Source organism: Salvelinus fontinalis, chromosome 8 (assembly GCF_029448725.1).
Source record: "Salvelinus fontinalis isolate EN_2023a chromosome 8, ASM2944872v1, whole genome shotgun sequence".
Classification (NCBI taxonomy): domain Eukaryota; kingdom Metazoa; phylum Chordata; class Actinopteri; order Salmoniformes; family Salmonidae; genus Salvelinus; species Salvelinus fontinalis.
Window position 1 is genome coordinate 7,471,145 of NC_074672.1, and position 18,668 is coordinate 7,489,812.

Consider the following 18,668-nt stretch of genomic DNA (forward strand, 5'->3'; position numbering starts at 1 on the left):
GAGATTGACCTCTTCAATGGATATTTCATTCATCATATGCCTACTTGAGGTATTTCTTTTAAATGTATTCGTGAAAAGGGTAACTAGGATAATAATGAAACAAAACATGAATATGTTTCTTCATAAAATACCAAATTATTATTGTTAATTCTGGTGAGCTCTATTGGACCTCTATTCACTCAGATACTCTATTTAAACCTGTTCGATAAAACCCAAGCCAGAGGAGTATCATCTCTGCTTTATTTTGGAGCAACTCAATTACTGTGGCTCACCCCATGGGAAAGTCCTTCAGTCTTCCCTTAACTAAAAAACCCTTTCTAACTCTCTCTCTCTCTTTTATCTCTTCCAGACAAACCTGTTCACTTCACACCAGCCCAGCCTCCTGACGGTAAGTCCTCTGGGAATTCTCTCACTAACATTACCCTACCTTCACCGGCTGATCACATCGTTTTGGCTCCCCTACCAATAATGACTTGACTTCTCTCTGGCTTTGAAGCGAGCTTCTTCGCCTCTCTGAAGGCTGATGCTTTCAGTTTGAACCACCGCCACCACCACCTTAGCATGGGAGACACGTCGCCGCTTCTGCTCTTTGATAACTTAATGTGTCTCTTACCTGCTAGACCAGAGTGTTTCCAGCCTCATGACTCAGTAATACTAGTAGTTCGTCCTTCTTCCCCATTCAGAACCTCACTCCTCTCCTCCCTTTAGCTGTTACCAAATGTAGGCCAGGGACACACGGAGGTTCCAGTTGTTCCACTACGCCCAGTCCCGATGTACGCCTCGCTTTCCGGCCTAATTCCACAGATGGGAATCTCTATGCAGGACTATTGTTTCAGTTGTTTGCTGGGCGTGCTACGAGAGCCATTCATATATTGGCAAATGGCGGATCTCCACACTCTTTAATTGGAGGGAAACAGCTGGTTTCTGGCTCGGTCATGAATTTAGGGTGGCAGGTAGCCTAGCAGTTAACTGCATTGGGCCAGTAACCGAAAGGTCGCTGGTTCAAGTCCCCGAGCCGACTAGGGGATAAATCTGTCTGTGCCATTGAGCAAGGCACTTAACCATAATTGCACCTGTTAGTTGCTCTGGATAACTGATGTAAATGCAACAAACTCGTGAAACACTGTTTGGTAGTCCCTGGATTTTCTGACAGACATACAGACCAGTGGACTCCTGGTAGTGCTGAGATGTGTAGCTTTACACACGGTGTAGGGGCTACAAAGCCAAAGGTTGGCTAATGATCCAAGCCTCTATCTACAGAAGCTGTGAATAAAAGCGCTGCTGGGGGCTAGACAAATCTGTCCAATAATTGCTCAATCACTAGCTTCATAGGCTGGCCATTGGCAAAAGCTGTTTGTGAGAAAGGGAGCTGTTGTGTTCAAATGTATCAATTTATAGCGGCTTTAGACAACAGATATGATTGTCTCGCTGAGCCGTGACAATTACTTTTGTCGATGTGAAATAGTGTCCGCGGTATACGGCTGCTGAGTAATTGAGCTTGATTGAAGCGTTTCTCAACTTTGCCTCACCTTAATACCTGGCGAGAGGAGAGAGATGTCTCCGGTTTTATTTTCCGGCTCCCTCAATCACAGCGAGATGCTCCAAAGGTCCAGTCACGCAGCATCGCGAACCGCCGCATATATTTGTTTACTTTATAATGACACACGAGATTGCTTCGACAAGTGATTTCGCTCTCGGGGAGAAGAGCTTCCGTGTCACCGAGCCAAGTTATAAGTATGTGCGGGTGAGAAACTGAGGGCAGTCAAGCGAGGCAATGCATCTTTCCCCCTCCCTCTGCATTTTCCCCTCAGAAAACGGTGGCTCTTATCGATTTGCCGCCGCGCTCATATGGAACTTTTGGCTTGTCTGAAGGGCGCAGTTTGTTTCTGCACTAGTCAAGCTTAAAAGGCTCTGCTGCCAGCCTTAATTACATTTCCAATAGTTGTGCAGGCTCTCAGTCAGCGGCAAAGGGCTGTTTTTATGGAAACATAAAGGAGCAGCAGTAGCCGTCTGCGGTCTTCAGTTGGACACAGTGTCTGCGGGTCATTTAGTTTCTGGTGAGAATAGTGGGCCAATTAGAGATGGCCCTAATACACTAGCCACTCTCACATTACTTGCTGAATGTTGTCCCCTGGGGATATGGTGGTAGATGTTCCAGTTCCGAGGCTTGTATGTAGCTCCACCATTAGTCAAATCTGTTCTACAGAAGGGGGCCATTCCACTGAACTCAGTTCCCGAGGTCACACTCCCACATACTTAATTAATCAAAATCAGAGAGAAGATATTAAAGAATTAAATAAAAAAAATATCCTCTTCGTCTCTGAACGTGTTATTATGCAGACGATTTCTCCTAGTTAGTGAGGAGAGATGGAGAGGTGTTTTTTTTTATTGGTAGATCAGAACTAGAAAGCCTATAGAAAGCCACTGAGGTTCTGCTGTCTTGGCATCGCAAGTCGAGAGCAGTTGCACAGTATTTGTGGTGCACACCATCTACAATTAGACGGCAGAACCTACCCAATAAATGAGTGCTAATCACCAGCCGAAAAGTGAGTCACAAAGCACCCTTTAATTAGTCGCTCTCTGCTGCAGCTCAAAGCGCCATTTTTTTGCACGCAGTACACAATAATTACTGCCTGTCATCTCCAGATAATAATAATAAGACAGTTGTGACAGAGATTTACCCAGCCACAGAGAGCAAAGTCTCAGTCCGTCGCTCGAGGTAGAACAACACGGGTTGGACTTTGGTGAATGGTCAGCTCTATTGCAGGCGCAACAAGGTCCAAAGAACAGGAAAAACAGGACTACAACAGTAGCCTCAAACCAGCTGTACAACAGAACCTAAAAACCCAAACCAGCTGTACAACAGAACCTAAAAACACAACCCAAAACTGAATGACATCAAACGAAACAATCCCGCACAAAACCCGGACGAAATGTCGAGATTTAAATATCCCCCCTAATTAACCAAATAGAACACAGCTGACACACAAGACAGACATATCCAAAGAAAAGGAAAAAGGATCGGTGGCAGCTAGTAGACCGGCGACGACGACCGCCGAGCGCCGCCCGAACAGGGAGAGGAGCCACCTTCGGTGGAAGTCGTGGCAGTCCGATTGCTATAATGGCTATTATATGGTGTTAATATGATTATGATATTACTATTATATTTGATATTATGACTTTCAAGCCAGTGACTCAAGAAGAGCACCAGGTGGTCGGGTATGGCATTTGTCTCGCCACCTCTTGTCAGATTTAAGTAGAGTCAATGTACTCTCAAGTGAAGTGATGACCAACTGGTGACAGAGAGGTCTACTCTCCCTCAAAAAAAATGTTTTATCTGGGCGAAATTGGGCCACAAAGACAAAAACAAGAAAACCAAATGGGAAACCTGAGCTACCTACAGTCAGGATTCATCTAGCTAGCTGTCTCCCACACACCTCTCCTGGCAGTAATGAATACACCAGCTGTGAATCCTTCATTTTGGCGTTCGTCGCCGAGAGTGTCCCCTGGAGGATACTCTGTACCAGCAGACATGGATGTTTGAATTGAAAAGTCATTTGATCGAGGACTGAGAGGGTTCCTGCAATGAAGGGGAAGGTGATTGTAGGCTTACTTACCCTCATCCCAGAACACTTCTGCCTCTCAAAAGATGTGACAAAACTTTCTCTGCAGCAGTTTTGAAAGATTCCCATCCCCTCCCCTCTCTCCACCAACTCCACTTCGATGAAAAACTGAGGAGAAAACAAATGTTGAAGCTTTCCCTGTGTTCATGACAGTACGCCTCACTCAGAGAGGCATAGAGGCAGAATTCATTATTACAGTTGCCTATTTTACTTAAATCTTCTTGTGTCATAGATTTATCACAAAAGAGGCCACACATCAACCTCATCTTTTTTTGGGTTGGGATACTGAGGATGGGGTCATATCAAGATATCTAAGGTAGCAGGACAATAAACGCTCCTCTATACCCCAGAGTATGATTTTGTTCAGTGAGAAACGAGATTGGCTCGTCATTCCTAGCCCTCGACGAGAAGCATCAGCGTGTTTTTTGCCTTGACGTTATCAGGACAAAGTTTGTTGCCCTCCAAAAGTTAACACACGCATCAACCCAAAACTGCACTCTGTACCTCTCTCCCCCGGAAAGTCTGTCTCTCTTCTGTACTTCTGTGGAGTCAGCAGACGCTTGCATAAGCATCTTTCCGTACACACGCAGAGCTCGACTGGAAGCGATTTTGGGCAACCAGGAGAAACAAATCAGGTGAGTTTTGACGTCCTCCCCCCCCCCCCCCCCCCCCCCGTCATCAGCCATCAGACTCTCTGACAAGGCTCCCACTCAGCCTCACTGAGCAGAGGTGTGATGCGCCGCCGAGTATTGATTCGCGCTCTGAGAAAGGAGAGACAGAAAGATGTGGGTCAAAAGGAACATGCCTAGACTGGCAGGGTTTCACCGTTGAGCCGATTCGTTCCTGATTCCTTGGCCAACAGTAATTGTTGATACTGGCAGCCAAGGCATTTTGACATGCCCAGACATGACGGCCCGATCAAGCTTGCCTTGCCCTCGCGAAACCACCACGAACAGCCAGTGTATGGAGGTGTTGTAGCATGTCAGAGAGTGGGTATATCAACTCCTGACAATGATGGGGTTGAGTTTCTGGACAACAGACATCTAGCTTATAACTGTCATACCTGAAGTCTGAAATACAGTCAGGTTCATAATTGTTGGCACCCTTGATAAAGATGAGCAAAAAATACTGAGCTATATTTTCAAAGAAATGGGAAAATTTTATTATTTTATCCTGATACAGAGAAAGAGATTTTCAGTGGTATAAAGTACTACTTAAGTAGTTTTGGGGGTATCTGTACTTTACTTTTTATATTTTTGGCAACTTTTACTTGTACTTAAATACATTCCTTAAGAAAATAATGTACTTTTTACTCCATACATTCTCCCTGACACCCAAAAGTACTCGTTACATTTTAACAGGGAAATGGTCCAATTCACACACTTATCGAGAGAACATTCCTGGTCATCCCTACTGCCTCTGATCTGGTGAACTCACTAAACTATGTCTGAGTGTTGGGAGTGTTCCCCTGGCTATCCGTCAATTTAAAAAATAAAAGACAATTATGCTGTCTGGTTTGCTTAATATAAGGAACTTGAAATGATTTATACTTTTACTTTTGATACCTAAGTACATTTTAGCAATTCCATTTACTTTTGATACTTAAGAATATTTAAAACCAAATACTTTGACTTTTACTCAAGTAGTATTTTACTGGGTGACTTCACTTTTACTTGAGTCATTTTCTACGAATGTATCTGTAAGGGCTGTCGTTCTCCTCTTCCTCGGATGAGGAGAGGAGAGAAGGATCAGTGGACCAATACGCAGCATTCGGGAAATAAGCCATCTCTTTATTTGCAACGATGGCAACACGAAAACAAACACTTACAAATTTACAAAACAAAAAAACGACGTAGACGAAAACCTGAACATGAACTTACTTAACTACAACGTAAAACTCACGGACAGGAACAGACTACATCAAAATAAACGAACAGCCAAACAGTCCCGTATGGTGCAAACATAACACAGATACGGAAGACAATCACCCACAAACAAACAGTGAGAACACCCTACCTAAATATGACTCTTAATTAGAGGAAAACTCAATACACCTGCCTCTAATTAAGAGCCATACCAGGCAACCCAAAACCAACATAGAAAAAGAAAACATAGACTGCCCACCCAAAACACACGCCCTGACCATAAACACATACAAAAACAACAGAAAACAGGTCAGGAACGTTACAGTATCTTTACTTTTACTTAGTATGACAATTGATTACTTTTTCCACTACTGGAGATTTTGTTGAACAAGTAATAAAAAAAATATGTGGGTCAAAATTATTAGCACCTCTATTTTCAATACTCCAGCACCATCCCCTTGCAAGGATAACAACACTGAGCCTTTTTCTAAAATGTTTTATGAGATTGGAGAACACGTTGGGAGGGATCTTAGACCATTCCTCCATTCAAAATCCTTCTAGATCTTTGATATACTTAGTCTGCTCTTATCGACTGCCCTCTTCAGTTCAAACCACAGATATTCAATAGGGTCCAGAGACTGAGGTGGCCATTGCAAAATGTGGATTTTGTGGTCAATTAGGCTGGGGTTATTGTCTTGCTGGAAGATCCACTTGCGGCCAAGTTTTAGCCTCCTGGCAGAGTCAACCAGGTTTTTGGCAAAAATGTCCTGGTATCCTACTTGGTAAAGTCCATGGTTCAATTAACCTCAACAAGGGCCCAAGGACCAGTGAAAGCAAAATAGCCCCATAACATCAAAGATCCACCACCTTATTTCACCATAGGTATGAATGGAGTACCTCATTTTCTGTCTGCATATGTTGTTCAATGCCAAACCCACCACTGGTGTGCATGGCTCAACAGCTCTATTTCAGGTCATCTGACCACAGCACCGGTTCCAATCCAAGTGCCAATGCCGTTTATCCCGGCGGTGCTATCTATGGTCAGATGAAATGAAAATAGAGCTCTCTGGCCAGGAGGCTGACACTTGGCAGCAATGTTGCAGCAAGACAATGACCTAGGGATGCAACGATTCACCGGTACTCATCGGTGCAGGTTCAAATGTTTAAGATATGGGTGCATCAGTCTGTGGGAGATCAAACCAATCCCAATTAAGAGTGCATCGGTCAGAAAACTGATTCAAACCTTATTAATCGGTTCACTAATGTTGTTTTACTCATTGTATTTTTTTCTGAAAAGAACTCTTATCTGTTGACTGAATGAATGGGTCCTCTCCTTCAGTTCAGTAGTATATCAAACCTGTGTGCATGTAACTGCCTATGACTGTCGGATAACTGTGCGCAAGACACAGATGCTCCCGCCAACCAGAGGTAGGCCTATCCCTGGTCTTGTAATATGCAGTTCATCTGGAACCTTCAGCATTCAGATGCTTGTAAAAATGGCTTTCACAATTTAAAATCATAGGATGTATTAGTTCAGTGACAACCAACGTAATTTCCTGGGTTATTGCTACTAAATGCACTGTAGAAAATGGTGTTTTTACCAGAGTTGTGTAGCCTACTAAAGTGGACCCAACTCGTATCCAAATGCTAATTGGGGTTTTCAATCATTCCGATTCTATTTAGATTGTTCAGGTTCACCATAACACATTGTTTTCGTAGTTTTGCTTTAAACAGTCAGTGTATTTGGTCATTGTTACATGAACAGGGTCATTTCATAAAGGACAACAGTCATTTCGCATTCATTGCTTGGAGCAGTAGAAGCTCTCTGTCAAATTCCAAATGGTCTAAACCATTTGCTTTCGAGACGGGTAAAATCCAAAAACGGCATTATATTAATTGTCTAAGTGCCGTGCTAATTTCTAGACATAAATATTGACATAGTACTAGCTCAAAACATTTTCAATCTGCAAAAATGAAATCAGTGGGTGATGATGAGTTCAGATAAGAAGTGGGGGGACAAAAACCATACATTTGATAGTGAGGTGGTAGATGCTCAGTCTGCCCAAACGCTCGGCTCAGGTGCCGAATCATTTCAAACCAAAAACATAGCGTTACTGTATCGAATCGTTAATGAAAGGAGAGATGCACATCCCTAGTTGAAGAGGGTAGTCCAAAAGAGCAGACGAAGGATATCAAGGATCTGAAAAAAATGTTTATATAGGATCACTAAAATCCCTCTCAACGTGTTCTCCATTCGCATAAAACATTTCAGAAAAAAGGCTCAGTGTCGTATCCTCGCAAGGTGAGGAGGTACTGAAAGGTATTGAAAACAGTGGTGTCAATCATTTTGAGCCTTATCTTTTTTATTACTTAAACAAAATCTCTTTCTCTGAGCAATTGTATTAGTAGAAAATAATATTGAGCATACAGTATATACTAAACAGAAATATAAATGCAACAAGCAACAATTTCAAAGATTTTACGGAGTTACAGTTCATATGAGGAAATCAGTGAATTGAAATCAATTCATTAGGCCCTAATCTATGGATTTCACATGACTGGGAAAAATACAGTGCCTTCGGGAAAGTATTCAGACCTCTTGACTTTTTCCACATTTTGTTAGGCTACAGCCTTATTCTAAAATTGATTAAATCGTTTTTTTCCCCTTTATCAATCTACACACAATACCCCATAATAACAAAGCAAAACAGATTTTTAGAAATGTTTGCTAATTTATGACAAATAAAACATTATAATTACATAAGTATTCAGACTCTTTACTCACTACTTTGTTGAAGCACCTTTGGTAGCTATTACAGCCTAGAGTCTTCCATGACGCTACAACACCTGCATTTTGAGGAGTTTCTCACATTCTTCTCTGCAGATCCTCTCAAGCTCTGTCAGGTTGGATTGAGAGTGTCGCTACACAGCTGTTTTCAGGTCTCTCCAGTAGATGTTTGATCGGGTTCAATTCTGGGCTCTGGCTGGGCCCCTCAAGGACATTCAAAGTCTTTTCCCGAAGACACTCCTGCATTGTCTTGGCTGTGTGCTTAGGGTCGTGGTCCTGTTGGAATGTGTACCTTCGCCCCAGTCTGAGGTCCTGAGAGCTCTGGAGCAGGTTTTCATCAAGGATCTCTCTGTACTTTGCTCCGTTCATCTTTGCCTCGATCCTGACTAGTATCCCAGTCCCAGAAAAACATCTCCACAGCAAGATGCTGCCACCACTATGCTTCACTGTATGGATGGTGCTAGGTTTCCTCCAGACGTGACGCTTGGCAAACAGGCCAAAGAGTTCAATCTTGGTTTCATCAGACCAGAGTATCTTGTTTCTCATGGTCTGAGAGTCTTTAGGTGCCTTTTGGCGAACTCCAAGTGGGCTGTCGTGTCCTTTTACTGAGGAGTGGCTTCCATCTGGTCACTCTACCATAAAGGCCTGATTGGTGGAGTGCTGAAAAGGTGGTTGTCCTTCTGGAAGGTTCTCTGATCTCCACAGAGGAACTCTGGAGCTCTGTCAGAGTGACCATCAGGTTCTTGGTCACCTCCTTGATCAAGGCCCTTCTCCCCTGATTGCGCAGTTTGGCTGGGCAGCCAGCTCTAGGAAGAGTCTTAGTGGTTCCAATCTTCTTCCATTTAATAATGATGGAGGCCACTGTGTTCTTGGGGACCTTCAATGCTGCAGACATTTTCTGGTACCCTTCCCCAGATCTGTGCCTCGACACCATCCTGTCTCGGAGCTCTACGGGCAATTCCTTCGACCTCATGGCTTGATTTTTGCTCTGACATGCACTGTCAACTGTGGGACCTTATATAGACAGGTGTGTGTCTTTCCAAATCATGTCCAATCATTGGACTCCAATCAAGTTGTAGACACATCTCAGGGATGATCAATGGAAACAGAATGCACCTGAGCTCAATTTCGAGTCTCATAGCAAAGGGTCTGAATAGTTATGTAAATAAGGTATTTCTGTTTTTTATTTTTATTAATTTTGCAAAACATTTAAAAAAAATCTGTTTTCACCTTGTCATTATGGGGTATTGTGTTTAGATTGCTGAGGATTTTATTTAATCAATTTCAGAATAAGGCTGCAACGTAACAAAATGTGGAAAAAGTCAAGGGGTCTGAATACTTTCCGAAGGCACTGTATGTCCATCAGGATTTCCTAGGTTTCCTTTCCGAGGATGTAGGGGCTTGCCAGATAGTGACACTAAATTGAGTCAGTGTAGCCTGCTGAATTGCTTCGGGGATAGAGACGTTTATTTGTCTCCCCAATTTGCATTTGTAGATTATCTGCAGATAAATTATGAAAACATTTGATGAAGAGGGTGAATCATCACTGCAGGAACAATAACTAGTGGAGAGTCTCATTCTGGTCCAAATGTGATAATTAGGGCCCTCACAGAATCCAGGCATTACAACTGAATTTGACAATTTTCAAAAATGTATTGACCTTAGTTAGGGAATCAACTAAATGTATAAAAACATGTATTAATTAGCCAAAGTTTATCATAAGACATGAACACAATGCATCAGTGATTTGTATCTCCTGCAACTTTCCGAAGAGGCAATGAAAATGCCCCTGTCTGTGTGTGTGGTGTGCTTGTCTATCACTTTGTGTTAGCGTTAGCGATGATGCTAATGAAAACAGTCTTCTGGTAAATGGAAAGGCTTTCCCAAAAAACATTCTCAATTAAATGTTATCCACAAAGTAGCCTATGCCAACCTGGAAGAATGATTATTTTCATCTATCCACTGGGTAATTGATTTGCAAACTGTAGCATCACGTGTGCACTACAAAACCACTGTTAAACAACAGCCGCTTGCAAGGTGCACACTTGAATTAAAGAGTAACTACACCAAAAAATAAATAATTCTCCGATTTTTTTCCAGACCTCAAAAGTGGTCTCCTGATGTGGTTAAAGCGTTGTTGTGGACTTACAACATCCAAATGTGTAGTTTTTTTTTCTATTAAAAAATGAGATTTTGAGAGCAAGGACCTACAAAAACGGTGAAAAACTGTAACAAGGCAAAAGAAAACGGTGAAAACAGAATTTGGGAAAGAACAGAACGGAATCAGGCAAAAAATAAAACACATTTTATAATGATACCTACCTAATGATATTGTTTTATGAATTAAGCTCATGTAAAATCATAAAGAAATGTTGTACTTGGTTCCTTCAGAAAGTATTCACACCCCTTGACTTTGTCCATATTTTGTTGTTACAAAGTGGGATTTTTTGTCAACGATCTACACAAAATACTCTGTCAAAGTAGAAGAAAAATTCTAGCATTTGTAAAAGAAATAATATATGAAAAAGAAAACACTAATAATATAGTATCTGATTAGATAAATATTCAACCCCTGAGTCAATACATGTCCAAATCAACTTTGTCAGCGATTACAGCTATGAGTCTTTCTGGGTAAGTCTCTAAGAGCTTTGCACACCTGGATTGTATAATATTTGCACATTGTTCTCATCCAAATTCTTCAAGCTCTGTCAAATTGGTTGTTGATCATTGCTAGACAGCCATTTTCAAGTCTTGCCATAGATTTTAGAGCTGATTTATGTCAAGAATGTAACTAATGACAAAACCATACCTAGGCCACTCAGGAACATTCAATGTCGTCTTGTCCTGCTGAAAGGTGAATTCTTCTCCCAGTGTCTGCTGGGAAGAAGACTGAAGCAGGTTTTCCTCTGTGCGTTGCTGTATTCCATTTGTTTTTATTTTTAAAAACTCCCTAGTCCTTGCCGATGACAAGCATACCCATAACATGATGCATCCACCACCATGCTTGAAAATATGAAGTGTGGTACTCAGTGATGTGTTTGCATTTGCCCCAAACATAACGCTTTGTATTCGGGACATAAGGTTAATTTATTTGCCACATTTTTGCAGTTTTACTTTAGCGAACAGGATGCATGCTTTGGAATATTTTATTATGTACAGGCTTCCTTCTTTTCACTATGTCATTTAGGTTAGTATTGTGGAGTAACTACAATGTTGTTGATCCATCCTCAGTTTTCTCCCATCACAGCCATTAAACTCTGGAACTGTTTCAAAGTCACCATTGGCCTCATGGTGAAATTCCTGTGCATTCTACTTCCTCAACAGGGTTAGGAAGGACGCCTGAATCTTTGTAGTTGTCACGTTCTGACCTTAGTTCCTTTGTTTTGTCTTTTGTTTTAGTATGGTCAGGGCGTGAGTTGGGTGGGTTGTCTATGTTAGTTTTTCTATGATTTTCTATTTCTGTGTTTGGCCTGATATGGTTCTCAATCAGAGGCAGCTGTCAATCGTTGTCCCTGATTGGGAACCATATTTAGGTAGCCTGTTTTCTGTAGGGTTTTGTGGGTGGTTATTTTCAGTCTTTGTGTGTCTGCACCAGATAGAACTGTTTCGGTTGTTTCTTTGTTGTTTTGTTATTCAGTGTTCAGTTTTGGTTATTATTAAATATCATGAACACTTACCACGCTGCACCTTGGTCCTCACCTTCTTCCACCGACGACAGCCGTTACAGTAGTGACTGGGTGTATTGATACACCATCCAAAGTGTAATTAATTAACTTCAACCCAGCATCTAAGGGCTATTCAATGACTTTAAAAAAACTTTTTTACCCAGCTACCAATAGGTGCATTCTTTCCAAGGCATTGGAAAACCTCCTTTGTCTTTGTGGTTGAATTAATCGATGTTTGAAATGAACTGCTCGACTGAGGGACCTTACAGTAATTCAATGTGTGGGGTACAGAGATCGTCTTTCAAAAAACATTTTAAACACCAAAGATTGAGTCCATGCAACTTATTATGTGACTTGTTTAAACACATTTTGCCTCCTGAACGTATTTAGGAGTACCACAACAAAGTACTTATTGACTCAAGACATTTCAGCTTTTCATTTATAATTACTTTGTAAACATTTCAAAAAATATAATTCCACTTTGACATTATGGGGTACTGTGTGTAGGCCAGTGACACAACTGTACATTTTATCAATTTAAAATTAAACCTGTAACACAACAAACTGTGGTAAAGTCAAGTGTTATGAATACTTTCTGAGGCACTGTTAGACTGCTGACATAACCCTTTTTCAAGATAATATGGGCGATTTACTTAATCTGTGTGCTGTTGGGGGTACTCGAGGATTGGAGTTGGGAACTACTGACCTAGACAATATCCTAAACAACTAGCAATACACCAAATTCATACATTTTCAATCATTTAAAATATAAAGTAATGTCTTTCTACACAATACCACAACAAATGTTTCCAATCTGGGAGGTAAACTCTATAAAATATTCAATCATTTCACTGTGTAGTTCGGATGGAATCAAGGCAATATGATGTACCGGAGGCCAGCAAAATAGAGCAAAATATTTCGAACCCTGGGAGGCAAAACCCCTCTGTCCTGGGGTTGCCTGGCTGGCTACTTTCTCTATTTGGGTGGCTACTTGTGTAAAACACTAGTCTGCTGGAGTAGTTATAGAGTGTGTGTACAGTATGTAGGGCCCTATAAAATCCGCGATGCATAGAACGCGGACGGATTCACAGAATCCAGACAATGAAATGGAATTCAACAATATTTAAAAAATATGCTGAACTTCGTAGGGAATCAACTAAATGTATTGAAAATGTATGAATTTGCCTAAGTTTGTCATATGAATCACTGATGCATTGTTCATGGCTTATTTCCTGCAACTTTCTGAAGAGGCAAAGAGATTTCCCCTGTGCACTGGAATTTAAGGGTAACTACACTCAAAAATCAAACCCTTGTAACCTAACAACATCCTGTCAGTATTAACCGATACTACCTAGGGCCGCAACGATACCAGTATTGCAATATTTTTTCCATGCCAAAAATGGAAACACGAAGCACACCAAACTCTTTAGTCCTTTCAAAACCAGCTGTATGTAATATTGTGTGCTGTAGCTTGGGAAATACATAAATGTGACTCTGGATGACAACATCAGGATGTTTGCTTCCAACATTTGGACTGTGTCACGGTCGTCGAAATAACATTCGGACCAAGGCGCAGCGTGATATGGGTTCCACATCTTCTTATTCGTGAAACGCACAAAAACAATAAAAGAGCAAACGACACGTGAAGCTATGGAGCGCTCACAGGCAACTACACATAAACAAGATCCCACAAAACAACAGTGGGGAAATGGCTGCCTAAATATGATCCCCAATCAGAGACAACGCTAAACAGCTGCCTCTGATTGGGAACCATACCTGGCCAACATAGAAATAAAACAACCTAGATTACCCATCCTAGTCACACCCCGGCCTAACCAAAATAGAGAATAAAAAGGCTCTCTATGGTCAGGGTGTAACAGGCTGTTTTCCTAAAGAAGTTAAATCCGCTACTTGTTTTGTTTCCTTGCCACAATACTAATGAGTATTTGATACTGGTATCGTCCCGGCCTTAATATTAGTTAGCTGTAGCCACTAGCACAAGATTTCTGGTATTAACTACATCTACAGTAACCAAGACATATTTGTCAGACCACACATAGAGACAGAAACACGCATTCAGACAGACATCCGGCACACATGCAATGCCAATGTTTAAAATAAGCGTAAGTAGTGTACTTTTCCGATACTACAAAATGAAAACGGCTCGGGTACTAAAATCTTGTTATTTCTAGTTCTTCTATCAAATGTGTGTTGAACTCATTAGAAAATCAATGAATTGATTTGCCCAAGTTTAGCCTAGCATAAGACATGACCAGAATGCATCAGTGATTCGCGGCTTTCTGAAAAGGCGACGGCACGGGAATGCCCCCGTCTGTGTGTACGGTGCTGCGTATCTCTATCACTGATGATCAAACCATCTTTGTGTAGATGGCAAGGCTTTACCAAAAACCGTCTTAATAAATAGTTAACTATAAAGTAGCCTATGCCTACCTGGCAGAATCATGATTATTTGCATCAATCCAGTGGCCATTTTGTTTTCGCAAACTCCATCACGTGCACGACAGAAACACTGCTAAGCAAACAGTGCTAATTGCATGTCCACTTAAATGAACACTAATTTGATTTTTCCCAGACCTCAAAAGTGGTCCCCTGGTGTGGTTTAAAGATGGAATTCTCAGTAGGGGGAAAGAGCACCACTACCGCCCACCTACCGTTGTTAAGGTTTTTGTTGCCGAGCTGGGGAGCGTCACGCAGCATGGTAAACAATATTGCGGTACATGTTGTGCTCATCTAATCGCGTGTGTAACGATGTTTGAGGGGAAATAAGTGGTCATTGTTTGCAGTAACTTCTTTGTTTCTTGTAATATCGCAAATGAAGCATTCCAGCTTTAAGCAGTGTTGTGGAGTTATTTTTTCTATTAAAAAGTGTGATTTTGAAAGCAAAAGAAAATAAACACAGACAATTCAAATCAAATCAATTTTGTCCTCCACGCTTTCTTGTATTCGCAGTTTAATTTTGGTTTCGTGTAAAGTTTTGGTATTGAGCATCGCGGTACTAAACCTTGTATCGGTATCAAAGTAAACATTCTGGTATCGTGACAAAACTAAACGTAAGCTCATGTTGCAATCGGCTCTACAACATACACACATAGAGAGAATGCTGAAGAACAAGGCCTCTGGTGTAAGGGGGTCTTGTTACACACATACACACCCATCCCACACATGTGCGGTGTATTATATTAACCATGAGGAATCCCCTTGGTGTCTTGACAGGAGTGATCTCTTCCAGCTGTCTCTCTGAGCTCAATCTGCTCTCTCTAAGCACGTTTTAGCCTCGTCAGGACCCCGGCTTCCCTAAACCCTGCCTTGCTTGGGCGGAGCTATGACAGTGCGTGAGGACCGCCGGGAAATCAGCTATTTCAAACCGCATAAAAATATGTTAATGTATGCCATGTTTATGGTGACTTTAATTTGCAGACTGTCGGCCACAGTTGATACACTAAACCTTTGCCATAGCCTGTTGGTAGACAAGCCATAATGTCTCTTTTTTTAGTAGAGTGTTCAAGTGGAGGAGTTGTAATGCCTTCTTCGACTCGATTGGTCAGAAACCGTGACGAACATAACACGTGATGCAGCACCCTTTGTGTGAGCTAATACTAAATTCTCCAGACCTTCAGAGGAATAACGTAGTGTGGAGGTATGACTACACGAGACTAAGCACGTCTCAACAGACACACAATACTTATTGTCCACCATCATTTGCAAATAAATTCATAAAAAATCCTACAATGTGATTTTCTGGAGAAAAAAAATCTCATTTTGTCTGTCATAGTTGAAGTGTACCTATGATGAAAATTACAGGCCTCTCTCATCTTTTTAAGTGAGAGAACTTGCACAATTGGTGGCTGACTAAATACTTTTTTGCCCCACTGTATATACGTATGTACACACACACACACACACACACACACACACACACACACACACACACACACACACACACACACACACACACACACACACACACACACACACACACACACACACACACACACCCCCACACAGCCACGGACCCTGGGGTCACTCTGACACTGACGACCACTGAGTGTTTGTATGTATGTGAGCGTATTTGTGTGTGGAAAGTGAGGCAACCCAGGTTTAATCCCTGTCAATTAGTCATAGCTGAACTCCCTGGCCCCCTGAGGTGCACTGGGGGAGGGCAGGACAAACAGTGTGTCTGCAGGTCCTGAAATAACGAGCTGACCTGAGGGAGGCCTCCCAGCCGCTGTGTGTGTGTGCATGTTTCTCTGTTTGTGTGTGTATTTGTGTGTGCACGTTTGTCTCTGTGTGTGTGTGTGTGTGTTTGCGTTTGTGTGTTTTCTCGGACGCGTGTTTGCTCATATGCATGAGTGTGTGTTGGAGAGTGAAAGGGGGAGAGGGAGTGAGAGAAGCCAGATCAAAAATCGACAGTATACTATATTTACATGACTGGAGAAATAGTCAATGAGGACCGTTAACATCTTCCTTTATTTCACTGAGGAGCTCCTTCTCAAGTGGAGGGTAAATGTATACTAAATGTATTGAAAATGTATGAATTTGCCGAAGTTTGTCATATGAACCACTGATGACTTTCAACGTAGTACCGTCTTAGGATGCCACCTTTCCAACAATTCAGTTCATCAAATTTCTCCCCTGCTAGAGCTGCCCTTGTCTACTGTAAGTGCTCTTATTGTGAAGTGGAAACATCTAGGAGCAAAAATGGCTCAGCCGCGAAGTGGTAGGCCACACAAGCTCAAAGAATGGGACCGCCGGGTGCTGAAGCGCGTAGCGCGTAAAAATGGTCTGTCCTTGGTTGCAACACTCACTACGGAATCTGGAAGCAACATCAGCACAATAACTGTTTTCCATACCCGAGCAGCAGCACGCAAACCTAAGATCACCATGCACAATGCCAAGCATCGGCTTGAGCAGTGCAAAGCTCTTCGCCATTGGACTCTGGAGCAGTCTGGCAGTCCAACGGACAAATCTGGGTTTGGCGGATACCATGAGAACGCTACCTGCCCCAATGCATAGTGCCAACTGTAAAGTTTGGTGGGGGAAGAATAATGGTCTGGGGCTGTTTTTCATGGTTCGGGCTAGGCCCGTTAGTTCCAGTGAAGGGAAATCTTAATGCAACAGCATACAATGACATTCTAGAAGATTCTGTGCTTCCAACTTTGTTTGGGAAGGCCCCCTTTCCTGTTTCAACATGGCAATGCTTCCGTGCACAAAGCGAGGTCCATAAAGAAATGGTTTGTCGAGATTGGTGTGGAAGAACTTGGCCTGCACATAGCCCTGACCTCAACCCCATAGAACACCTTTGAGATGAATTGGAACGCCGACTGCGAGCCAGGCCTAATCGCCCAACATCAGTGCCCCACCTCACTAATGCTCTTGTGGCTGAATGGAAGGAAGTCCCCGCAGCAATGTTCTAGTGGAAAGCTTTCCCAGAAGAGTGGAGGCTATTATATCAGCAAAGGGGGGGACCAAATCCATATTGATGTTTGACGAGCAGGTGTTCACATACTTTTGGTCATGTGGTGTACTTCCATATTCGCAGTACAATTGTGTCTATATTCACATGCCAGTGATGCAGTAATGAAATTGAAATTCCCCTCAACCCCTCGCTCGGCTGCTCCCCTTCCCTCTCACACTTCCCTTTTAATCTTCACATCTCTCCATCCTCCTCTCCTCCACCCCTCCCTTTCTCGTCATCTCCTATTCTCTACTGTGGCCCTCGGGGCTTGTCTGCCCTGGGCAGGGTTTAAAGGCCCAATGCAGCCGTTTTTATCTCAATATCAAATCATTTCTGGGTAACAATGAAGTACCTTACTGTTATTTTTAACAAATTAAATGGTGGTCAAAAATAAACAATAATAGGTTGTTAACAAAGAGCAGTCTTTCAAGAAAGAATTTAGGACTGTCTGGGAGGGATCTGAGTGAGGGATGAATTGGACGAGCTGTCATCTATTAACGTATTTCGCCTGGTGATGTCGCCAACTTCTCTTTACACATGTCTCTTAATAAAATGGCATTAGCATTAAAAAAATGTCACTATTATTCCAACCTTATAGTGTGGGAAATGTATATAAAACACAGGAAAATCACTTTTTTTGACTGCACTGGGCCTTTTTTCAATGACAGTTTCACCGTAGGCAGATAGAGTTGTTGGGGGGAAATGGGCTGGATTCTAGTGCTGGTGGCTCTTCTTCACTGGATAAAAGGGATCTTCCCTCACTCCTCTCATCTGTTTTCTTTCAGATCATTTTCTTTTCTTTTTATTTCCTCCTCTTGTGCCATAGATACGTGTAGATACACTTGATACAGTGCTTGCAAACTGCTTGGCAACAGTGCTCTGCAAAATGTCAATCCAACTGAGAGCAGTGAATAGTTAATCTAATCTGTGGCTATGGGAGTCAATATTACCATTGTGTTTGAATCTTGTAGACTATGGCTATGGCCTGACTGCTAATCTTTCCTAATATTTTGTTGGTTTCAACTTGTGTGACAGTTTAGGATGACAAACCCAAACATCTGAAGCAGGGACATTTTGTCGTTTCTCCTGTTCCATGTGCTTCATGCCTTTTCAGTTGTGTAACTCTGCCGTCGTTATGCAAATGTTGCACGTAGTCGTCAACTGGTTAATTGCTGTCAGCGTTGTTGTGCCGTCTCAATCATCTTCTCTTGTCGATTTACACCTGATTTACTTCCTACGCTTGTCAAAGCA

At 42.1% G+C, this 18,668-nt stretch overlaps 1 protein-coding gene across 5 annotated transcripts in view; it reads left to right on the plus strand.

The window, feature by feature from the left end:
- LOC129860448 (agrin-like) overlaps positions 1 to 18,668 on the plus strand; it is a 368,127-nt gene that overhangs the window by 137,771 nt on the left and 211,688 nt on the right. For all 5 annotated transcript variants that reach the window (XM_055930837.1, XM_055930838.1, XM_055930840.1 and 2 more), the window contains one exon: positions 350 to 388. In XM_055930837.1, coding sequence (XP_055786812.1) covers positions 350 to 388 — 39 coding nt within the window. The remainder of the gene's footprint in view (positions 1 to 349; positions 389 to 18,668) is intronic.